Source organism: Rutilus rutilus (assembly GCF_951802725.1).
Source record: "Rutilus rutilus genome assembly, chromosome: 6".
NCBI lineage: Eukaryota > Metazoa > Chordata > Actinopteri > Cypriniformes > Leuciscidae > Rutilus > Rutilus rutilus.
Window position 1 is genome coordinate 1,186,881 of NC_140214.1, and position 25,653 is coordinate 1,212,533.

The following is a 25,653-nucleotide window of genomic DNA, read 5'->3' on the forward strand; positions in this document are numbered from 1 at the left end:
GTTGCTAGGGTCTTTTGGGTGGTTGCTAGGTGGTTGCTAGGGTCTTTTGGGTGGTTGCTAGGGTCTTTTGGGTGGTTGCTACGGTGTTCTGGGTGGTTGCTAGGGTCTTTTGGGTGGTTGCTAGGCGGTTGCTAGGGTGTTCTGGGGGGTTGCTATGGTATTCAGGGCGGTTGATATGGTGTTACTAGGTGGTTGGTAGTTATCATAGATGGTTACTATGGAGTTTTTATAGAGTTCTTAGCATGATCTTGGCATGATTTAACACTTAACTAATCGCTATTAGCATGTAGCTATTCACTGCTAGCATATGTAGCATGTTGGAAGTGCTGTTTGCTAGCATGAGTCAAAAGAGCCAAACCTCATCTCTATACGATGTTCTGATACAGAGATATAGGTCTTGCAAAACGGTTGCTAGGGTACTCAAGTTTGGTTGCTATGGAGTTGCTTGGGAGCTGGGAGCTTTAAACTTAAGAAGTTTAAATTGGTTTGAAGTTTAAAGTAGTTTAAAGTAGTTTGAAGTTTATGATAGATATATAAATAAGTTAGATAGATACAAACAAACACACACACACACACACACACACACACTCACACAGACTACCTCGCTCACACACTCACTCAGACACACACACACACACACACACACTCAGAGTTTATGAGTTTAGAGTTTATAAGTGTACAAGTTTTTGAGTTTAGAGTTTATAAGTTTAAATGAGTTTAGAGTTCAGAATTTATTAATTTATGAGTTTAAGAGTTCATAAGTCTATGAATTCATGAGTTTATTAGTTAATTAGTTATTAAATTTAAGTTAATTAGTTTATAAGTGTATGAGATTAGAGTTTATTAGTTTAAATGAGTTTCATTGGCTAATATATATAGAATGGCAGTTTGAATTAGTTTTCAAGGGATTTAGATTTAAATTTTTGTCGGTTGGTGAGTTTGAATTTTTTTAGAATGCCCAATGTTAAGTCAATGGGAGTTTTTCCGAGTTTTGATCGTCATTTTTAGGAAAACCGTAAGTCCGATCAGTCTGAAAATAGATAGCACACTTAGTCAGAAAAGTTTGAGTGTCTGAGCCGAGTTTGGAGTACGTAGAGTTAAAGCTCTAGGACGAGTTTCATATAGAAATTTTAGTCTCAGAATAATAATAATAAGTTTAAATAGGATTTCAATATGTTGGCTCTCTCAAGCCAACTTAATTATACACCAAATTATGTTTTTTTTTTTTTTTTTTTTTTTTTTTTTTAAACGTCCGTGTTCTGCGTGACAGGACTTTTTTATTGTATGTTTTTATTGAATGCCAGTCACATACAAATAATTAATATGACAATGATCCAAATATAGACTACAACAAATCGGAAAAGAAAAGATAGAGTGTCATTTGCGTGACAGGACTTTTGCTTGTGAATAAACTCGTAAACTCGATTTGATTTGTTGTAAACTCGATTTGTTAGGTCCATATTGGTAAATAAATTCAATATAAGCTGTAATTTCGGCCCCGTGGCCTTTGGACCTAAAATATTCTCCCAGTTAAACGTTTAGAAAGTCAAAATGATGGCATACTAAGTCATCATTTTTAATTTCTATATAATATTTATGGCAGTATAATTAATGAATTAATTATGTAAGAATTTGTATTCATTGAAATTATGGAATATTTACATGCCATAATTATGTCTTTTATGGCATAATTTCATAGTTATGATTTAAATTCCTTTTTTATGTTTAAAGTTTTTATAATTTATTGTTAATGCCTAAAATATAGAGGAACTACAGTAATTATACGGCAAATTATGTTTTCTTTTATTAAAAAAACGTCCGTGTTCTGCGTGACAGGACTTTATTTTTTTTATTGAATTCCAGTCACATACAAATAATAAACATGACAACATATAGTGTACACATATTAAACAAATATAGACTATAACAAATAGGAAAAGGAAATACAGTGTAATTTGCGTGACAGGACTTTTGTTTGTGAAACGGCTGCTGTACGCGTCATCACGTCGCTCTTGCGTCATCAGGCTGCGTCGCCTTCTGCGTACACATGTGAGCAGAGGCACACTGGTAAGCTCAATATTACATACTATTTATTATTTATGTGCTTATCAGTGCAATAATTGATCGTGCTGATTAATCTAGTGACTCGATACTTAAGCGATTGTCGCTCGTATTATTGTCAACTATTTTGATACTATTGACAGTACCAAAACAGGAGTCACGTTATAATAACATGGTGATTTGTACAATTACCTTTGTTGGTTTAGTGGTATTCTTCGAAATACCATAGAAAATACCGTTTAAAATACTATAAATCAAAGTATCTATGGAAGTCCATAACCGCCACAAGTAAATACAAAATATCATGCTTTATTAAATGTAAAGTATGACACAAAAAGTCATAATTATAGTAAAAAAAAAAAGTCTAACTTATGACATTACTGGTAGATTATAAAGTCGAAATTATATTCTGTCATAATTAAGACTTTTATGTCATGAATATGATTTTTATGCCATTTTTTAATTTTGATCTCATAACTATGACTTTGTATGTCATATTTTCAACTTTTATCTCAATATTATTATTTACTGAAACATAATGTTTTTCTTATGTGGTGGAAATGTGTTTTTGTCTTTTTCTTTTACTCTTACCGTGATGATAACGTATTTCTGTAGTATCATGTGAACATATGAATATGGTAATTAAATTCTTGGTTTAGAACAACAACAAAAATACCGTGGCAGAGCCATATTAATACCATCATCATAATACAGTGTTTCCTCAGATAATTATCAAATGTATGTTTGAGATCAAGGTGATGCTTGAGAAGATGGAAGCCAAAGGTCAAAGGTTATTGAAGGGTAAACAGAAGGGTCATAAACGGGCCGTCCAGGGGAACATCGGTGACGGCGGGTCGAAGAAGCAGCGGCTCGACGGCGGGACGGTCAGTTACTTCCGGCGCGTCAGTGACCGACTGAAGGAGGGGTTCACCGATGAGGAGGACAAAGGTGAGCCTGATGAAAACAAGATGACCCTGATGGTGTGTGTCTGTGTTCAGGTGTGTTGCTGTGTGTTCAGGTGTGTGTGTCCAGGTGTGTTCAGGTGTGTGTGTCCAGGTGTGTTCAGGTGTGTGTGTTCAGGTGTGTTACTGTGTGTTCAGGTGTGTGTGTTCAGGTGTGTTGTTGTGTGTCCAGATGTGTGTGTTCAGGTGTGTTGCTGTGTGTTCAGGTGTGTGTGTTCAGGTGTGTTTGTGGAGAACGTGCTGTCGGAGGTGAAGGGGAGAGCGGCTCTGGTGTTGGTTGTTGTGTGTGTAGTTGTGTGTTCAGGTGTGTTGTTGTGTGTTCAGGTGTGTTGTTGTTGTGTATCCAGGTGTGTTTGTGGAGAACGTGCTGTCGGAGGTGAAGGGGAGAGCGGCTCTGGTGTGTGTTGTTGTGTGTGTAGTTGTGTGTTCAGGTGTTGTTGTTGTGTATCCAGGTGTGTTTGTGGAGAACGTGCTGTCGGAGGTGAAGGGGAGAGCGGCTCTGGTGTGTGTTGTTGTGTGTGTAGTTGTGTGTTCAGGTGTGTTGTTGTGTATCCAGGTGTGTTTGTGGAGAACGTGCTGTCGGAGGTGAAGGGGAGAGCGGCTCTGGTGTGTGTAGTTGTGTGCTCAGGTGTGTAGTTGTGTGTTCAGGTGTGTTGTTGTTGTTGTGTATCCAGGTGTGTTTGTGGAGAACGTGCTGTCGGAGGTGAAGGGGAGAGCGGCTCTGGTGTGTGTTGTTGTGTGTGTAGTTGTGTGTTCAGGTGTGTTGTTGTGTATCCAGGTGTGTTTGTGGAGAACGTGCTGTCGGAGGTGAAGGGGAGAGCGGCTCTGGTGTGTGTAGTTGTGTGCTCAGGTGTGTAGTTGTGTGCTCAGGTGTGTAGTTGTGTGTTCAGGTGTGTTGTTGTTGTTGTGTATCCAGGTGTGTTTGTGGAGAACGTGCTGTCGGAGGTGAAGGGGAGAGCGGCTCTGGTGTGTGTTGTTGTGTGTGTAGTTGTGTGTTCAGGTGTGTTGTTGTGTATCCAGGTGTGTTTGTGGAGAACGTGCTGTCGGAGGTGAAGGGGAGAGCGGCTCTGGTGTGTGTTGTTGTGTGTTCAGGTGTGTAGTTGTGTGCTCAGGTGTGTAGTTGTGTGTTCAGGTGTGTTGTTGTGTATCCAGGTGTGTTTGTGGAGAACGTGCTGTCGGAGGTGAAGGGGAGAGCGGCTCTGGTGTGTGTTGTTGTGTGTGTAGTTGTGTGTTCAGGTGTTGTTGTTGTGTATCCAGGTGTGTTTGTGGAGAACGTGCTGTCGGAGGTGAAGGGGAGAGCGGCTCTGGTGTGTGTTGTTGTGTGCTCAGGTGTGTAGTTGTGTGTTCAGGTGTGTTGTTGTTGTGTATCCAGGTGTGTTTGTGGAGAACGTGCTGTCGGAGGTGAAGGGGAGAGCGGCTCTGGTGTGTGTTGTTGTGTGCTCAGGTGTGTAGTTGTGTGTTCAGGTGTGTTGTTGTTGTGTATCCAGGTGTGTTTGTGGAGAACGTGCTGTCGGAGGTGAAGGGGAGAGCGGCTCTGGTGTGTGTTGTTGTGTGTGTAGTTGTGTGTTCAGGTGTTGTTGTTGTGTATCCAGGTGTGTTTGTGGAGAACGTGCTGTCGGAGGTGAAGGGGAGAGCGGCTCTGGTGTGTGTAGTTGTGTGCTCAGGTGTGTAGTTGTGTGTTCAGGTGTGTTGTTGTTGTGTATCCAGGTGTGTTTGTGGAGAACGTGCTGTCGGAGGTGAAGGGGAGAGCGGCTCTGGTGTGTGTTGTTGTGTGTTCAGGTGTGTAGTTGTGTGCTCAGGTGTGTAGTTGTGTGTTCAGGTGTGTAGTTGTGTGTTCAGGTGTGTAGTTGTGTGCTCAGGTGTGTAGTTGTGTGTTCAGGTGTGTAGTTGTGTGTTCAGGTGTGTAGTTGTGTGCTCAGGTGTGTAGTTGTGTGCTCAGGTGTGTAGTTGTGTGTTCAGGTGTTGTTGTTGTGTATCCAGGTGTGTTTGTGGAGAACGTGCTGTCGGAGGTGAAGGGGAGAGCGGCTCTGGTGTGTGTTGTTGTGTGTTCAGGTGTGTAGTTGTGTGCTCAGGTGTGTAGTTGTGTGTTCAGGTGTGTTGTTGTGTATCCAGGTGTGTTTGTGGAGAACGTGCTGTCGGAGGTGAAGGGGAGAGCGGCTCTGGTGTGTGTTGTTGTGTGTGTAGTTGTGTGTTCAGGTGTGTTGTTGTGTATCCAGGTGTGTTTGTGGAGAACGTGCTGTCGGAGGTGAAGGGGAGAGCGGCTCTGGTGTGTGTTGTTGTGTGTGTAGTTGTGTGTTCAGGTGTTGTTGTTGTGTATCCAGGTGTGTTTGTGGAGAACGTGCTGTCGGAGGTGAAGGGGAGAGCGGCTCTGGTGTGTGTTGTTGTGTGTGTAGTTGTGTGTTCAGGTGTTGTTGTTGTGTATCCAGGTGTGTTTGTGGAGAACGTGCTGTCGGAGGTGAAGGGGAGAGCGGCTCTGGTGTGTGTTGTTGTGTGTGTAGTTGTGTGTTCAGGTGTTGTTGTTGTGTATCCAGGTGTGTTTGTGGAGAACGTGCTGTCGGAGGTGAAGGGGAGAGCGGCTCTGGTGTGTGTTGTTGTGTGTGTTGTTGTGTGTTCAGGTGTGTTGTTGTTGTGTATCCAGGTGTGTTTGTGGAGAACGTGCTGTCGGAGGTGAAGGGGAGAGCGGCTCTGGTGTGTGTTGTTGTGTGTGTAGTTGTGTGTTCAGGTGTGTTGTTGTGTATCCAGGTGTGTTTGTGGAGAACGTGCTGTCGGAGGTGAAGGGGAGAGCGGCTCTGGTGTGTGTTGTTGTGTGTGTAGTTGTGTGTTCAGGTGTTGTTGTTGTGTATCCAGGTGTGTTTGTGGAGAACGTGCTGTCGGAGGTGAAGGGGAGAGCGGCTCTGGTGTGTGTTGTTGTGTGTGTAGTTGTGTGTTCAGGTGTTGTTGTTGTGTATCCAGGTGTGTTTGTGGAGAACGTGCTGTCGGAGGTGAAGGGGAGAGCGGCTCTGGTGTGTGTTGTTGTGTGTGTTGTTGTGTGTTCAGGTGTGTTGTTGTTGTGTATCCAGGTGTGTTTGTGGAGAACGTGCTGTCGGAGGTGAAGGGGAGAGCGGCTCTGGTGTGTGTTGTTGTGTGTGTAGTTGTGTGTTCAGGTGTGTTGTTGTGTATCCAGGTGTGTTTGTGGAGAACGTGCTGTCGGAGGTGAAGGGGAGAGCGGCTCTGGTGTGTGTTGTTGTGTGTGTAGTTGTGTGTTCAGGTGTGTTGTTGTGTATCCAGGTGTGTTTGTGGAGAACGTGCTGTCGGAGGTGAAGGGGAGAGCGGCTCTGGTGGCGACGGACATGACGGGGAGTCTGGTTCTGGAGGGTTTGCTGGCGCTGGCCAGTCCGGCTCAGGTCGCAGAAGTGCTGGAGGAACTGGGAGGAGAGACGGGGTCAGAGTTCACAGCCGTGGCGTGTAATCAGTGTGGAGGTCATGTGATGGAGAGCGCAGTGAGACAGGCGCACAGGTGGACAGGTGAGGCCACGCAAATCCAGCGTTTAATGTGCTTTAAGACAAACCATGTGTAAGTTCATAAGTCGACACCATTGCTGAGTATTTCCACCTTAAAACTGCAGTGAACCAAAGACAGTCTCAAAAACACGCTTTGAAATATATATATATATTTAAAGATATTTCTAGGGATGCACTGGTGCCACTTTCTTCAGGACGAGCCTGATAGCGGTAATTGTTATTATTTTTTTGTACTTGCCGAATCAAACTAGATGGCTTAGCAAATACATATTTCCTTCAGTTGGAAATGGACTTTTTTTCAATTAACCATTATATCCATTATAAAGCGTGGAAGAGCCAGGACATTAGTTAAAGGGATACTTCAGGATTTAGCATTAAGCTTTGTATCAGTAGAAACCCTGTAGTATTCTCGAGTGACCGTGCTTCCCCCCTCATGTCCCCCTGAGACCAGAGATTTATGTATTTTTTGTCTGGAAAAAATCCTCCGATGACACAAAAATCTTAATTTTGCGTCATCGGAGGATTTTTTGTCCAGAGGTGAGAGACTCCAGCCAGTAGGGGGAGCTGTCCCACATGTGTTCAACCCGCCCATAGAGGGAGCTCACTCACAGAATGTACAGGCAGTGTCAGACATCTTTCTTTGGAAGCTAAGCTAGCAGGCTCTTGTTCTGTGGAGAAAGCTGAGTAGTAGGGGTTACCATCCTCCTTTTCCCGGACATGTCTGGCTGTCGAGATCGTCCAAAATTCGGCTTTTGCTCTCTGCAGTCGCCATTCATTGTTTACATGCACACCTTTCATTTCAGTCTAACTGAATTCATTCCGATTGGTGAATCTGAATGTGGTGTTTACATGAACGCTAAACAAGTGATCGGTTGATGTGCGTTTTAACATTGCTAAGAAAATTCCCGCTACTCCGCCGCTCATCAGTAATCCCAGTTCTCCCGCGGCCCTCAGTCTCGTCCTGCTCGCCACTGTAAACGTGATGAATGGCGACTGTAAAACGCAAAAGCCGAATCCCGGACATTTTGGGCGATCTCGAAATCCTGGGCAGACTCGTCACGGAGACTCACTAGTAGCCTAGCCTTGTTGTTTAACTGCGCGCTCTTACCGGTAGGCGTGGCTTGGGAGTGGCCTCGTAGGGCAGCGAAGCAAGTGCATTCTGGGAGTTGTTGTCTTTCATCCACATGAGCCAAAAATACATTTTCTGTCTTTTCTCAGTCTAGAAGGCTCCAAATTCAAAAATAATTTCACATTTCTACTACATAAATGACCCATTTTAAATACACATTCATCTTTCCAGAGGTGAAGTATCCCTTTAATATAACTCTGATTGTGTTCGTCTGAAAGAAGAAAGTCATGTACACCTAGGATGAGTTGAGGGAGAGTAAATCATGGGCTGATGTGTGAACTCTCCCTCAGTCACTTCAGTGCTGGATGAAGAGAGCGACCCGAAGGTTTGGCTTGCTGAGAGCCGGTGTGGTTAACTCTCGAGTGTCGCTCGGTTGTTCACAGTGTCTCCTCATCTCATCTTCCTCTACAGAGGAGGAGTCTGACGTCACAGAGGCCGAAGAGGAGCATTGTGGGATGCTGGAGGCTCAGGTGCAGCGTGTGAGTGCAGTGGTCCGGGAGAATCTGCTGGCGTTCGCTCAGGATCCGTACGGATCGCATCTGCTCCGGACACTCATGCAGGTGCTCAGCGGATGCTTGACCCGAGACACACCCGGCGCTCAGAAAGGTCAGAAATCATAATAATAATAATAAATTGATTTGGTTTAATTTTTTTTGTTACAATTTTAGGATATTATTTGTTTTTGGTTTAATTTAATCTGTTAATTAAGAAAGCAAATATTGAAAATGAGATTCGTCATAAAGGACGTGGAAATGGATTGAATACATTATGTCGGGAGATATGGAGATTTTTGACCACTTCGTACGTGTGTTTGAAGTTTTTTCGTTTTGTATAATTTGTACATTAAAGGTGCAGTGTGTAAGTTTTAGCACATCTAGTGGTGAGGTTGTGAACTGCACCCAACAGAAGTTACGGTGGCCGACAGGAAGTGATGTCGTCGTCTGAGACAGCAGAGAGGAGCCAGTTAAACAATGAGGTTTCTTTACAAAGATCAATTAAGAAATTAGGTTTACTTGATTATTCAGTAAAACGATGTTATTGCGAATATTATTGTCACTTGTTCATTATTGTGTCAGTGTTTTATCCACTGACTTTAGCTGAAGCTTCTTTACACCAAGAACAACACAGTACCGAAACGCGTTTGTCTGTTCAGGGCCACCGTAGAAACATGTCGCAGAACACAAGCCCACTACCATGCTTTAACTTTACCTGTGTTTAAACCGGAGTCGTTTCTTACGGTTCTGGTTTCAGTCTCTGTCTTCTTCATCTTGATCATCTGGTCATCTGAACATCTGATCATCTGTATTCTGTATTCTGGTTAATGTGTTTCAGCCAAGAAGGACAAAAGATGTGAAGTTGAGCTGGTGGACTTTGAGATTCCCACATCGTTCTGGTGGGAGCTGAAGCATCTGGCCGACCGTCTGATGGAGAACATCAACGGTAATGGCGTTTTCAAGTTAAACTTATGGCAACTAGCTGAAATATATTTATAATTTACATTTTATTTCAGTTAATGTTTAATTATTTTATAAGTAACACTTTTTTAATGGTTTTAGTTAACTGTAATAACCCTGCACTACAATTGCTATAATATATATATATTTTTTATGTCTATTTTCGATTCATTTTTATGTCAGTTTTGGTGATTTTAGTATATCAAGTCTGTGTTTTATTTATTTTAGTTTTATTAGTATTTTGAATTAGATTTTTTGTTAATTTTAGTTACATTTTTAGTACTTTCGTTATGTGCTTTTTGTCTTTTTTTTTATTTTTAATATTGGTATTTAGGTTATTTTCAGTTAATAAAATTGGACTGATATTGTTTTTTTATTACCGATACCAATTATTTGCATGTTTACGTGCCCGAAAACCGATATTCAGAACCGATATTTATTTATTTTATTTCTGTTTTATGGCAATTATATTTACCGTTTATCGGTGAAAACGATATTACAAAACCGATATCTGATTATGGGAAAATGCTTAAATATTGGGAAAACAGATTATCGGTAGATCTCTATTGCCAAGGCAACATTTCTAATTTTTTTGTTGAGTTTTTCTATCTAATATTTATACTATATTTTATTTCAGCTTTATTTCAATCAACAGAAATACTTGTAAAAGTTGTAATTTTAGTTAATGCATCAAGTTAAACTAAAGGCAACTAGCTCAAATATACAGTGCAATGCATAAGTGAATACACCCATGCTAAAGTTGACTAAAAAGAGGAATAAAAAATAATATTTTGGAAATTGAACTTAATGCCTTAATTTAAAAAATTAGGAAAAATCCAACCTTTAAGGACACCAATTTTCTTTGTGAATGAATAATGTATCGTAAATAAATAAATGTTCTTCCTTAAAATACATGGTGCATAAGTGAGTACACCCCTATGTTAAATTCCCATAGAGGCAGGCAGATTTTTATTTTTAAGTATTTTTTTAAAATATTTTTTAGGATACTATGCATCCTGATAAAGTTCCCTTGGCCTTTGGAATTAAAATAGCCCCACATCATCACATAGCCTTCACCATACCTAGAGATTGGCATGGGGTACTTTCCATAAGATCATCTCTCAATGCAAATCAAACTAGCTTTTAGGCTAACTGAAATAAAACCATGCCAATCTCTAGGTATGGTGAAGGCTATGTGATGATGTGGGGCTATTTTAATTCCAAAGGCCAAGGGAACTTTATCAGGATGCATAGTATCCTAAAAAAAATAGAAAAAAAATACTTAAAAATAAAAATCTGCCTGCCTCTATGGGAATTTAACATGGGGGTGTCCAGACTTATGCACCATGTATTTTAAGGAAGAACATTTATTTATTTACGATACATTATTCATTCACAAAGAAAATTGGTGTCCTTAAAGGTTGGATTTTTCCTAATTTTTTAAATTAAGGCATTAAGTTCAATTTCCAAAATATGATTTTTTATTCCTCTTTTTAGTCAACTTTAGCATGGGTGTATTCACTTATGCATTGCACTGTATATAATTACATTTTATTTCAGTTAATGTTTATTTTATTTCAAGTAACAAATGTTTTTATGGTTTTAATTAACTGTAATAACCCTGCACTATATTTCTATATTCTCTAAATTTCTACATTAAAATTTCGGTGATGTTCAACTGTGTGTTTTCTTCAAATCAGACTCTGATGTTGCATTTCTTCACAGTCTTCGTGTCGAATCTGACGGCCTGCGCTGCTCTTCAGACTCTGCTGACGGTGTGTCACCGCAAGAGACCCAAACTGTGCAATAAGCTCAACAAGAGCATCATGGGATACCTGACGTCACTCAGCTCGGCTCCTGGAGTCAGGTGAGGAAGATCATCGAGCGCAGTGTAAAACAGTCTCGTTTTCGTCTATTTAAAAGTCGTTGACGAAAATAAAAAAATGTATAGACGAAAACGAGACTGTAACTGAATAAAAACCAGTTTTAAATGACAAAAACTATAAATAAACAAATTTATTTACAACGAATAAAAACTAGATGAAAATGTTAGGTAGGGATGATTTGGGAAGAGATCCAGTCAGAACCGATCGTAAAACTAATTAAAGACTTTGCCGATTAAAACTAAAACAAGTATGACTAAAACTAAATGCCATTTTAGTCAAAAGACAATAGCCGCATTTCCATTACCCTTCAAATTGCGCAAATTTAAATTGCGAATTGAAAATACGCCCGATGGAAACACGTCAATTTCGCAAAAACTCGCATTTATCGCAAAAAAGTTTTTCCGCTCTCATGAGGAGGTTTTTCAGGCAATTCGAAAAAGAAATATTTCGCAAAACTGCAATGGAAACAGTTTTTGCACATTTACAGTCACCTGACGAAGATGACGCGGTGTGTTTGGACAGAATTTATTAATTTTAATTATTAATTTTATTAAATTCATAAAAGACAAAGAATTACAGGAATACTGGATTCTAAACCTGAAATAAATGCCACAATCAAGACCTGGAAGCAGATCTGAGGGAGAAACACCCAGAAACTCCTCATATGTGCCGCTCACAGTATAATAAGGGTCGTTCCTCACCATTAATGCTTGGAAAACACACTCACATCTCCTTCCATTAATAATAATGGCCAGTGCAGTGGCTGAGATATAGTACATAAACCTACCAACGTCTGTTGCCATGGTTTTTGGGATGATTTTACTGATCGCGAGAGGAAAAAATTTAGTTTTAGTCGCATAACATCGGAAATCACAAATCTGTACTGGAAACGCACCAACTGTCGTATGAGTGATAATTCTCGGCTCCAGGGTTATTATCGTTAACTAAAAGCAAAACTATTAAAAACATTTCTGTTCATGAAATAAAGCTGAAATACAATTATAATATTAGTTGGAAACCTTAAACTACACAAAATTAGGAACGTTGAAGAAGCACTAAAATTATTAAGTGAAAATAAATTAAAATTAAAAGCAAATTAAAAACTAAAAAGACTTTGACTAAAACTAAATCAAAATTTGCCGTCAAAATGATCACCGATCGAGCAATATATGCACTGTAAAAAATCCTTTCGATTTCTTACAGGTTGAGTTGTTGTTGCCCATAACACGCTTGCATTCTGCTAATGAACGCTGATTGGTCAGTGAAGGACTGATTACGACCAGAGATACCGCTTGATGGTCTTTTAAAACAACAAAAACTAAAACTCTTCTAGCACGTGTGTTTACCTGTGTCAGCTGTGTTGTGTGTTTACCTGTGTCAGCTGTGTTTACCTGTGTCAGCTGTGTGTGTTTACCTGTGTCAGCTGTGTTGTGTGTTTACCTGTGTCAGCTGTGTTTACCTGTGTCAGCTGTGTTGTGTGTTTACCTGTGTCAGCTGTGTGTGTGTTTACCTGTGTCAGCTGTGTTTACCTGTGTCAGCTGTGTTGTGTGTTTACCTGTGTCAGCTGTGTTTACCTGTGTCAGCTGTGTGTGTTTACCTGTGTCAGCTGTGTGTGTTTACCTGTGTCAGCTGTGTGTGTTTACCTGTGTCAGCTGTGTGTGTTTACCTGTGTCAGCTGTGTGTATTTACCTGTGTCAGCTGTGTGTGTTTACCTGTGTCAGCTGTGTGTGTTTACCTGTGTCAGCTGTGTTTACCTGTGTCAGCTGTGTTTACCTGTGTCAGCTGTGTTGTGTGTTTACCTGTGTCAGCTGTGTTTACCTGTGTCAGCTGTGTTGTGTGTTTACCTGTGTCAGCTGTGTTGTGTGTTTACCTGTGTCAGCTGTGTTGTGTGTTTACCTGTGTCAGCTGTGTTTACCTGTGTCAGCTGTGTTGTGTGTTTACCTGTGTCAGCTGTGTTTACCTGTGTCAGCTGTGTTGTGTGTTTACCTGTGTCAGCTGTGTTTACCTGTGTCAGCTGTGTGTGTTTACCTTTGTCAGCTGTGTGTGTTTACCTGTGTCAGCTGTGTGTGTTTACCTGTGTCAGCTGTGTGTATTTACCTGTGTCAGCTGTGTGTGTTTACCTGTGTCAGCTGTGTGTGTGTTTACCTGTGTCAGCTGTGTTTACCTGTGTCAGCTGTGTGTGTTTACCTGTGTCAGCTGTGTGTGTTTACCTGTGTCAGCTGTGTGTGTTTCCCTGTTTACCTGTGTCCGCTGTGTGTGTTTACCTGTGTCAGCTGTGTGTTTACCTGTGTCAGCTGTGTTTACCTGTGTCAGCTGTGTGTGTTTACCTGTGTCAGCTGTGTGTGTTTACCTGTGTCAGCTGTGTGTATTTACCTGTGTCAGCTGTGTGTGTTTACCTGTGTCAGCTGTGTGTGTTTACCTGTGTCAGCTGTGTTTACCTGTGTCAGCTGTGTGTGTTTACCTGTGTCAGCTGTGTGTGTTTACCTGTGTCAGCTGTGTGTGTTTACCTGTGTCAGCTGTGTGTGTTTACCTGTGTCAGCTGTGTTTACCTGTGTCAGCTGTGTTTACCTGTGTCAGCTGTGTTGTGTGTTTACCTGTGTCAGCTGTGTTTACCTGTGTCAGCTGTGTTGTGTGTTTACCTGTGTCAGCTGTGTTGTGTGTTTACCTGTGTCAGCTGTGTTTACCTGTGTCAGCTGTGTTGTGTGTTTACCTGTGTCAGCTGTGTTTACCTGTGTCAGCTGTGTTGTGTGTTTACCTGTGTCAGCTGTGTTTACCTGTGTCAGCTGTGTGTGTTTACCTGTGTCAGCTGTGTGTGTTTACCTGTGTCAGCTGTGTGTGTTTACCTGTGTCAGCTGTGTGTGTTTACCTGTGTCAGCTGTGTTGTGTGTTTACCTGTGTCAGCTGTGTTTACCTGTGTCAGCTGTGTGTGTTTACCTGTGTCAGCTGTGTGTGTTTACCTGTGTCAGCTGTGTGTGTTTACCTGTGTCAGCTGTGTGTGTTTACCTGTGTCAGCTGTGTGTATTTACCTGTGTCAGCTGTGTGTGTTTACCTGTGTCAGCTGTGTGTGTTTACCTGTGTCAGCTGTGTTTACCTGTGTCAGCTGTGTCAGCTGTGTTGTGTGTTTACCTGTTTACCTGTGTCAGCTGTGTGTGTTTACCTGTGTCAGCTGTGTGTGTTTACCTGTGTCAGCTGTGTGTGTTTACCTGTGTCAGCTGTGTGTATTTACCTGTGTCAGCTGTGTGTGTTTACCTGTGTCAGCTGTGTGTGTTTACCTGTGTCAGCTGTGTGTGTTTACCTGTGTCAGCTGTGTTTACCTGTGTCAGCTGTGTTGTGTGTTTACCTGTGTCAGCTGTGTTTACCTGTGTCAGCTGTGTTGTGTGTTTACCTGTGTCAGCTGTGTTGTGTGTTTACCTGTGTCAGCTGTGTTGTGTGTTTACCTGTGTCAGCTGTGTGTGTGTTTACCTGTGTCAGCTGTGTGTGTTTACCTGTGTCAGCTGTGTGTGTTTACCTGTGTCAGCTGTGTTGTGTTTACCTGTGTCAGCTGTGTTGTGTGTTTACCTGTGTCAGCTGTGTGTGTTTACCTGTGTCAGCTGTGTTGTGTGTTTACCTGTGTCAGCTGTGTTGTGTGTTTACCTGTGTCAGCTGTGTGTGTTTACCTGTGTCACCTGTGTGTGTTTACCTGTGTCAGCTGTGTGTGTTTACCTGTGTCAGCTGTGTGTATTTACCTGTGTCAGCTGTGTGTGTTTACCTGTGTCAGCTGTGTGTGTTTACCTGTGTGTGTTTACCTGTGTCAGCTGTGTGTGTTTACCTGTGTCAGCTGTGTGTGTTTACCTGTGTCAGCTGTGTGTGTTTACCTGTGTCAGCTGTGTGTATTTACCTGTGTCAGCTGTGTGTGTTTACCTGTGTGTTTACCTGTGTGTGTTTACCTGTGTGTGTTTACCTGTGTGTGTTTACCTGTGTGTGTTTACCTGTGTCAGCTGTGTGTGTTTACCTGTGTCAGCTGTGTGTGTTTACCTGTGTGTGTTTACCTGTGTCAGCTGTGTGTGTTTACCTGTGTCAGCTGTGTGTGTTTACCTGTGTCAGCTGTGTGTGTTTACCTGTGTCAGCTGTGTGTGTTTACCTGTGTGTGTTTACCTGTGTCAGCTGTGTGTGTTTACCTGTGTCAGCTGTGTGTGTTTACCTGTGTCAGCTGTGTTGTCGATGTCTCGAGAGAGAAGAAAGTGCAGAGCGCGAAAGCACCAAAGTGACTGAAGGATTGCCGTAAAGCAGTATCTCTGGTTGTACGATGTGTATGACGTCATTGACATTTTAAAAGACTTTTTAAAGCAAATAAGTGACTCTAAAAAATCTAACACCCAGCAGTGTGTAATAGGGTATATGTCGAACGTCGCATTACGAAACCGGAAAACAGAACGCATCGCTTCCGGTTCAGGTCTTTTGTATGTGCTTCTTGCATTTTTTTACTGTTTTACTCAAGATAACTTAAAAGGAGCGAGCAAAGATGATCATAACCAATGTCCCTCGCATGTGAAGATCGATATTTAAAAGTAAAAAAAAAAAATCTTCACACTAACGTTTAGATATTTAAATAGAATAAAACGCCAATAACAAAGTGAGATAGGTAGGTTAGCTGATTACCTTAAAATTCCATAGATATCGGCGTCAGTTCATACGGCTGTTAACACTTTCTATGACAAGCGGATGCGATGAGACCAGGTTTCCGGTTTCGTCATGCGACGTTCGACATATACCCTATTTCTTTGCATCTCCTTTCGAATACAATATTCAAATTACTAGACAAAAAATTATATCCTGAGAAAAGTGGATTTTGAGGGGTATAGCGCCATAGACCTCCATTCATCCTGCACTCGTCCTGTGAGCGCCCTCATGTGGAGCCAGAGTGGAACTGCACTCGTCCTGTGAGCGCCCTCATGTGGAGCCAGAGTGGAACTGCACTCGTCCTGTGAGCGCCCTCATGTGGAGCCAGAGTGGAACTGCACTCGTCCTGTGAGCGCCCTCATGTGGAGCCAGAGTGGAACTGCACTCGTCCAGTGAGCGCCCTCATGTGGAGCCAGAGTGGAACTGCACTCGTCCTGTGAGCGCCCTCATGTGGAGCCAGAGTGGAACTGCACTCGTCCAGTGAGCGCCCTCATGTGGAGCCAGAGTGGAACTGCACTCGTCCTGTGAGCGCCCTCATGTGGAGCCAGAGTGGAACTGCACTCGTCCTGTGAGCGCCCTCATGTGGAGCCAGAGTGGAACTGCAGTTCAGAAGCTGGAAGTTTACTGAGAGTGGAAGTTCTCCCCTTATTAGACATTCTCTGGTTTAACCTAAAAAGGAAGTAACCTGGTTGCCTTAAAGGGATACTCCACTTTTTTCGGAAATAAGCTCATTTTACATCTCCCCCAGAGTTAAACAGTTGAGTTTTACCGTTTTAGAATCCATTCAGCCGAACTCCGGGTCTGACGGTACCACTTTTAGCATAGCTTAGCACAGATCATTGATTCTGATGAGTCCAGTAGCATTTCTTTCAAAATGACCAAAGAGTTTCAATATTTTTCCTATTTAAAACTTGACTCTTCTGTAGTTAAACCGTGTACTAAGATCGACGGAAAATGAAAAGTTGCGATTTTCTAAGCCTATATGACTAGGAACTATACTCTCATTCCAGCGTAATAATCAAGGAACTATGTGGCCGTACCATGAGTGCAGCAGGCGTAATGATATGACGCAGCGCCTGAAAATAGTCCCCAGCTCGGTAACTTCTTCCAACGTGACCGGGACTAAGTTTGTCTAACCTATTAGACCTATTTTCAGGCGCTGCGTCATATCATTACGCCTGCTGCACCCATGGTACGGCCGCACAGTTCCTTGATTATTACGCCGGAATGAGAGTAGTTCCTAGTCATATAGGCTTAGAAAATCGCAACTTTTCATTTTCCGTCGATCTTAGTACACGGTTTAACTACAGAAGAGTCAAGTTTTAAATAGGAAAAATATTGAAACTCTTTGGTCATTTTGAAAGAAATGCTACTGGACTCATCAGAATCAATGATCTGTGCTAAGCTATGCTAAAAGTGGTACCGTCAGACCCGGAGTTCGGCTGAATGGGCTCTAAAACGGTAAAACTCAACTGTTTAACTCTGGGGGAGATGTAAAATGAGCATATTTCCGAAAAAAGTGGAGTATCCCTTTAAAAAGTTCATCGCAATAAAAAAAATGTAGTTGATACAATGAAGGAGATTGGTTTAATCAACAGAAACTCAAAATATGATGTTATCTGAACCACATAAATGATCTAAGTTGATTTGATAAAAGAAAAGAATGCTGTGATGATAAATCATGTAAATAATTGTTTGCAGTGTGGATGTTGAGCACTGACTCATAACTCTCTCTCTGCTTCAGTCCTCTCCTGGTGTTCATGAAGGACCCGTCCGGGAGTCATCTCCTCCAGAAGATCTTCAAGATCTCCCAGAAAGCTTTGCTGCGAGACGTTTACAGGAACCACCTGAGATCTCATCTGATGCCTCTGGCTCTTCATCCCATCGCAAACTTCCCCATCCAGAGCCTGATCGCGGCGTCCACAACCTTCAAACTGGTGATGCTTTCTTTACCAGTGCTAGTGATGTTTCGCATCTTCTTTCCAGGGTTCCCGAGCATCCTTAAAGTCTTAAATTATTATTATTTTTTTATTTATTTAAAGGGATAGTTCACCCGAAAATGAACATTAGCCCATGATTTACTCTCCCTCAAGTCATGCTAGGAGTATATGACAATCTTCTTTCAGACGAATACAATCAGAGTTATATTAAAGAATGTCCTGGATCTTCCAAGCTTTATAATGGCAGTGAATGGCTGATAAAAGTGCATTTATCCATGATAAAAGATGCACTTTTATGATGGACAGATGCACTTTTATGATGGACAGATGCACTTTTATGATGGACAGATGCACTTTTATCATGGATAGATGCACTTTTATGATGGACAGATGCACTTTTATCATGGATAGATGCACTTTTATGATGGATAGATGCACTTTTATGATGGATAGATGCACTTTTATGAGTTCAATCTGTTGGTTGCAATCCACTGCCATTATAAAGCTTGGAAGAGCCAGGACATTTTTTTTTTTATATATATAACTCTGATTGTATTCGCCTGAAAGAAAAAAGTCATACACACCTAGGATGACTTGAGGGTGAGTAAATCATGGGCTAATGTTCATTTGAAAGTGTGTGTGGCTGTACGCACAGATAACGCGCAGTTCCCGATTTTCGCCTCTTCTTCCACGTTTAAAATTCTTTGAATGTGTAAATTGGCAAGACAAAACACGTCCAAATTATAAACTTTCACTCTATGATGGTTAAATTTAGCAGGTAATCCGCAAACTGCAATCCTTTTCACCCCTATTAAAGAGTTAACAAGATTTTTTTTAATTTAAGACCATAAAAAGTCTTATTTTTACTTCTGGCAAATATTGCCCCTTAATAAAAAAGTTAATTTCTGTGACCGGATAGAATATGAAGAATATAAAAGTCTTTGTCAGTCAGCTGTCTAAACCAGCCATGACTCGGCAAAATATCTTCTAATTATTGTTATCAACAAAATCTTTGAAAATATCGAGATAAATGTTTTTGTCATTAAAATTTGACTTTAAAAAAATGTGCAGAAACCATGTATTTCCTTTAACATGTGCCTCTTATTTCCATCTGCTCAGTTCCTGAAGATCTTCGACGAGTTGATGGAGGGTTTCGAGGCGATTCTCGCGGCGGGGAACATCGCGGTCGTGGTGCAGATGGCGGAGAGCTGCGTTCAGTGGGAGGAGAGGCAGGGAGAACTGCTACAGCGCCTCCTGCAGGTCAGGAGGAATCACTGCACTAATCTCTAACTGTAATCAACACATTTCTGGAGTTAAAGGTGCAGTGTGTAAGTTTTAGCGCATCTAGTGGTGAGGTTGTGAACTGCACCCAACAGAAGTTACGGTGGCCGACAGGAAGTGATGTCGTCGTCTGAGACAGCAGAGAGGAGCCAGTTAAACAATGAGGTTTCTTTACAAAGATCAATTTAGAAATTAGGTTTACTTGATTATTTGGTAAAATGATATGTTATTGCGAAATATTATTGTCACTTGTTCATCGTGTCAGTGTTTTATCCACTGACTTTAGCTGATGCTTCTTTACACGAAGAACAACACAGTGACGAAACGCGTTTGTCCGTTCGGGGCCACCGTAGAAACATGTCGATGTAAGCGGACCCGCGGTGTGTGTAGAGAGAAGTGCTCATTCTAAGCTAATAAACACATAACGCTTCATTAAGTAAGGCCTTTATACACCACTGAAAACACATTTCTGTCAACAGATCCTCCTAAATATTACACACTGCACCTTTAAAGGGGACTTATCATGAAAATCTGACTTTTTCCGTGTGTAAGTGCTATGATCGGGTGCTTCTACCAACCCAGAAAACGTGAAAAGTGAAACCCAGTAACTGTTCTGGTGAGCCTTTCTCTGCAAGCATGACAAAAAAAAAGCCGATCAGATTTCGCTCTCCTTCTGACGTATGAAGAGGATCTTATTATAATATTACCGGCCCTTAATCTGCACGTTTACACACACCAGCCGACATCTGGTTTCACACGCGACAACAGAGACCAGTTCTAACACCATGACAGAAGATCCAGCAAAGCCTGAAACTGTTCTGTGGTTAAGCACAGACGAGCACTGAACACTATTGACCAGAACATGTCACCGCTGTCTTATAAACACCTCAGGAACTGTGGACACTTGTGGAGAAGTTCAACATGATGATGAGATGATCAATGTAACTCCACAACAACTACACAAATGTCTCCACTAACATTCAGAAGCTCTTCCTGAGTCTCTCCGTAAGGCTGCACTCGCTACTGGTTATTCTGGGATTCTGGATGAGGGAGATTGGCCTGTTTTGTTATTGCCGGAGTTTCTGAAGCTCGTGTAAAGACTCCGCCCTCTTCTGAACGGAGGCGGAGCTAAAGCTCATTTGCATTTAAAGAGACACACACTAAAACGGCGTGTTTTTGCTCACACCCAAAAAGGGGCAAATTTGGCAAGCTGTAATAAATGATCTGGTATTTTGAGCTGAAATTTCACAGACACATTCTGGAGACGCCATATAATAGATTTATATTACATCTTGTGAAAAGGGGCATAATATGTCACCTTTAAAACTGCCCCGTCATGCTTTTTCGGATATGACCTTTCATGCAGTGTGTAATAGAGCTGTTTGTGAATGTAAATGGTCTGCAAAGTTTCATAGATCAAAAGAAAGGAGCGATTCTGAACTGCATTACATTTTTAAGATTGTAACTAAGTTGCATAATGCCAGCCTATGGTTTTGATTGGTTTTGTTGAGGACGCTGTTTCTGTGCGATGCGAATCCACTTGGTTAAACTGACGCCATCGTTACTGTTCATATCACAAGTGCTGAGGAAGAGCTGAAATTCAGATATGCTATTGATTAGCATATTCTGTCTTGATAATCCATAAATCGTGTACCGGGGGCGGGGTTTATGTAAATTCTAGGGTTGGTGATGTCACTAACCCGGGAGGAATGTGGTGTAGTCTCTACCAGCCGTTTGTTGTAGTCCTTAAAAGTGATTTCTGTAAAAGTAATATCTCCCTTTGCTTTGAACTTTGAGCGTCGTAACTTTGCAGATGTTGTTTATGCTCAAACAGCAACATTACACACTAACTAAAGCTAGAGAAGTCAAATCATAATCAACCACCACTTTACACGAAAACGCCGTTTCCAAATGTATCCGGATTAATGTAGACGTAGCCCAAGTCTTTCAAAATCACTAAATAAAACAAACCAAAAATGTCCAATGAAACCAACTCCCAGTTTCAGTTTCAACTCTCGTTGTTCAACACGTCAACTTTATGTATTGTTTATTTGAGCATACAGTTTTTTTTTCTAATACTATTCCTCATGATTAGTTGATAAAGTCTGGTATTTCATTAAGATCAGCTGATAATAAATGTTAAACTCCATTTCCCATCAGGCCTTTCACTGCAGTGAACCGGTGTCTCTGCAAGTCTCTTGTCTGCCTCTGTTTCTGTCATTCTTGACGTATGAAGTGTATTACAACACCGAGCCAGCAGAGGGCGACTCCGTCACACAGGTGAGTGTGGATGTGGTGTGCATTATAGGAACTTTTATCAAATGCCTTGTCCAAACACACACACACACTTGCAGTCTTTGCTCTTGACCACTTGTCTACGTGCAGGACGTTTCTCCTCTATTTGGCATAATGAATGCATAATGCCCCGAACATAATGCATGATGGGATACGCTTAGCTCCGAATCGGTATTAGAGATAGTGAGGGTTTAGTGTGCATTAAGGGCACTATGGCATTTTTAAGATATGGGACAGTCTTGTGCACTTACTTTCACGCTCTCAAGTGTCCAAGACCGCTAGTGTGGGTATTTGGACAAGGCAAAAATGTGAACGCAGCTGCATGAGAGACTGTATCCCAGAATGCAATGCTTATTTGACTCGACCTTCCTTTTCCAGTGTGGCAAAAATGAACAAAAAGTAACATCAACCATGTTATTCACTCGATATTTGATCGATTTACACATAATAATCATTATTTTCAACACTGGAAAAATATTGACATTGTGAAATTTTGATATTTATTGTGTAGATCTATTTTTTTTTTTTTAAGAAAAAAAAAGTTATAATTATTATAATAAATATATAAATAAATATATATATATATATATATATATATATATATATATATATATATATTATAAAATAAATGATTTTGTCAGGGATTGAATCTGCATAGAAATTTAAATATTATTAAAATTATTATTATAATTTAATAATTTAAAATGTCTTTTTCCTCGTGAGTTTAAACCATCATTAAAAATTGAATAAAAATTTTTACAAATAATTGAATTTTGAATTCTGTAAAAATGCGGTCTTCATTTTTAAACTTTATTTTTTTTGGTGTTCCTGCAATTAAAATAAACTTGCACACATTTATTTATTTAATTAAATCACCACAGCCTTTATGATTTGATAATCGCACTACGCCATATCGCGATATCGATTTTATTTCAGCACATTATGCCGCTCGCTGAATGAATGATGTGTGACACGAGGTCATGCGGAAAGAAACATCGTATCGAGTTACTGTTTGAAATGTTTTGCATTACACACTCCAAGTGTGCACTGAGTAGTATGCAGTAAGCAGGGAACATCTGCTCTGCCATACTGACTGGCTAATTCATCAAACGGATATAGGTTTAGCATTTTTGCTTAAAATTGCAGCTTTTTAAGATGTAAAAAGAATGAATCCAAGATCTTTGTTCACCTTTAATGCAACAAAATGCATATAACAAACAAATATAAACTTTTAAGGAAAAACAAAGACAACCAAAATTAGAAATGTTGAAGAAGCAATTAGAAGCAATTAGTAACTGGAAATATATAAAAACCAAAACCGAATTAAAAAATAAATTAAACTTAAATAATAAAAACTAATAAAATGACAAATCACATAAAATGAAGCTAAGGTTAACATGAAAACTAAAAATATAAGCTTATTGAAAATATTAGTATTTTATAAATAGGTAGTATTCAGTATGTAAAGTGTAGTATGGCGTATATAAAGTGTAGTATTCAGTATGTAGTGTAGTTTGCAGTATAGAATGCCAGATATAACATTTAGTATTCAGTATGTAAAGTATAGTATGCAGTATGTAAAGTGTAATATGGCGTATGTAAAGTATAGTATGCAGTATATAAAGTGTAGTATGGCATATATAAAGTATAGTATGCATTATATAAAGTGTAGTATGGCGTATATAAAGTGTAGTATGGCGTATATAAAGTGCAGTATGTAGTGTAGTATGCCTTATATAAAGTGTAGTATGCAGTATAGAATACCATATATAACATTTTGTATTCAGTATGTAAAGTGTAGTTTGGCGTATCTAAAGTGTAGTATTCAGTATGTAAAGTGTAATATGGCGTATCTAAAGTGTAGTATGCAGTATAGAATACCATATATAACTTTTTGTATTCAGTATGTAAAGTGTAGTATGCATTATATAAAGTGTAGTATTCAGTATGTAAAGTGTAGTATGGCGTATATAAAGTGTAGTATGCAGTGTGTAGTATGCAGTATGCAGGTGACATGCTCTGTCTGTGTGTTCAGGCTTCTCCTCAGGCGTTCTCAGTGTGTTATCACGGCTCTCGGCTGGTTCAAGCGCTGGCCGGGTTTAAAGAGCGATCGGTTCTAATGAACAGCCTTCATGACCTCTGCCCCCGTGACCTCTTGACCTTCGCCACCGACCCCTTCGGGAGCCACGCGCTTCAGGTGATGGTGACGCTGGCCAGCGATAAGGGCCGGGGGAAGATCCTGAAGAAGATGGAGGTAAAGCTTCACAAACTCCGCTCAGCTCTGTCTCTAACACGTTTGAATTAAAGGTGCAGTGTGTAATATTAACAAGGATCTGTTGACAGAAATACAATATCATATACATATCTATGTTTTCAGTGGTGTATAAAGACCTTATTTCCTATTTCCGTTACGTTGAAATAGCCATTTTGCGCCAACATGTTTCTACGGTAGCCCTAAACGAACAAACGCGCTTCGTCACTGTGTTGTTCTTCGTGTAAAGAAGCTTCAGCTGAAGTCAGCGAATAAAACACTGACACAATGATGAACAAGTGACAATAATATTCGCAATAACATCGTTTTACTGAATAATCAAGTAAACCTAATTTCTTAATTGATCTTTGTAAAGAAACCTCATTGTTTAACTGGCTCCTCTCTGCTGTCTCAGACGACGACATCACTTCCTGTCGGCCACCGTAACTTCTGTTGGGTGCAGTTCACAACCTCACCACTAGATGTGCTAAAACTTACACACTGCACCTTTAAGTTGAAACTCAGGTTTCATTGGACATTTTTAAAGTGATTTTGAAAGATTTGGAGACAGAAACACTGACTTATGTATTTTACATGTTTTCTAAATATGTAATGGATGAATGTTATTTGTTAAACCCACGTGAGTTGTGCTGCTGATAATCTTGGCCAGGACGCTCTTACAAAAGGCATTTTTGATCTGAATGTGCTTTCTTTCCTGGTAAAATAAAGGTTATCATAATAATAATCTGAATCATGTCATCTCTGTGGCAGGACATGTATGTGGATCTGGCGTGTTCGATGTACGGCAGTCGTTTGCTGGAGGCCGTGTGGAACAGCGCCACCATCAGTCAGAGGAAGAGAATAGCAGACAAACTCGGTGAGAAAACATGCAATCATAAATACATTTTTCATGTTATTTAATAAAGTAATATTTTTTCACCAGATGACTTAAGTAGCTCTATTTGAAAAGAATTTTGAAGAAAAGAATTAAAAAAAATGAAACCCCAGAACAACATCATAAAAGCAATTTTAGTAAGTGAGGAGTTTATGAAATTGTAGCTTTTTATAAATAAAAACATGAAAAATGATAGTTTACTATTATGTACATTTAGAATGTAACAAAAGGTAAATAAAATGAAAAGTTTCACACCGCAACAAATCTTTTAAATTTCAGTATTCAGAACAGGAATGAAAAATATAAGTATAAAACAAACAGAAATTACATTGACATTCATTATAAACACCAAGCCTAAACTCATTTATTTAACCCTCATCTTTCCCTCACGTTCTGTAACAAAATTATTATTTTTTGTCCAGAGAGCTTATTGTATTTAATTATGATCATATATCATTTTTTATGCAAGTTTTTTTGAAGATTTTTTATTTAATTTACCTTTAAATGTCTATATTTGATCAATAAATAATAAATAAATCGCAATTTAAGCACATTCCTCATATTATTTCAACTTAAATTCAAAATTACTCACAATTTCATGCAAAACCCTTTTAATTCAGCTCAAAATATCTTACATTTGGGTGTCTTTGCCGACCTCTAATAAAAAAATAATATACCATGATATTTTATGACTCTATATCTCTGCCTTATATCTCTATATTCCGCTGGGTCCTAAAGTCAGTTCGCTTCAGTGTGCATTCCAGATACACATGTATTATAAATATTATAAAATAATTTGTTAAAGTTTTAGCATTTTTAGTTTGAATTGAGCATTTTTTGTTTTTCGTTCCTAAAGAGGTCAAAGTGACACGAGACGGAAGGATTTGTCACAAAACTCCTCGAATTCATTCAAAAGAAATGTGTATATTTGTGGTTCAAGTGCGACAAAAGTCCTGATTTTTGGGTCAAAATGAGGTTAATATGAGCGGTGACCTTATTTTATCTTGATCATGTTCTGATCATGTTCTGGTGTCTCAGTCCCCAGTGAATCTCAGCTTCGACCCGATCGGTTTGCGAGGCACATCTGGGCCAAATTCGGTCTGACGTCGTTCCTGAAGCGCCAGGCCGACTGGATGGAAGCGCAAACGGGAGAGTCGAAGAAGAGGAAGATGTTCAGGGATATTCTGGAGTGACGAGTTCGTCCCACAAACTCCTGTTGATGTTGTTAATCATTCCAGCTGAACGGCCGATGCCATCCGAGAGACGTTTTAGTCATGAGGAAGTTTCATATAATCGCTTTTGAAGATGCATTTTTGAATAAAAAAACATCAAACCGTGA

At 40.2% G+C, this 25,653-nt stretch overlaps 1 protein-coding gene across 6 annotated transcripts; it reads left to right on the forward strand.

Moving 5' to 3' along the window:
- The first annotated feature begins 1,970 nt into the window (after positions 1-1,970).
- Positions 1,971-25,653, forward strand: nop9 (NOP9 nucleolar protein). 6 transcript variants are annotated; one of them, XM_084410799.1, is made up of 12 exons: positions 1,971-2,067; positions 2,817-3,009; positions 6,291-6,527; positions 8,065-8,259; positions 8,986-9,093; positions 10,833-10,974; positions 17,397-17,589; positions 18,712-18,852; positions 21,034-21,153; positions 23,204-23,422; positions 24,191-24,296; positions 25,353-25,653. In XM_084410799.1, the coding sequence occupies exons 2-12, from the start codon at positions 2,820-2,822 to the stop codon at positions 25,505-25,507; spliced, it is 1,806 nt and encodes a 601-aa protein (XP_084266925.1). In that variant the 5' UTR covers positions 1,971-2,067; positions 2,817-2,819; the 3' UTR covers positions 25,508-25,653. The 6 variants fall into 6 exon arrangements, with proteins under 6 accessions (XP_084266925.1, XP_084266922.1, XP_084266924.1 ...); XM_084410796.1 differs by having other exon boundaries at positions 1,984-2,067; positions 2,776-3,009; XM_084410798.1 differs by having other exon boundaries at positions 2,020-2,067; positions 2,811-3,009.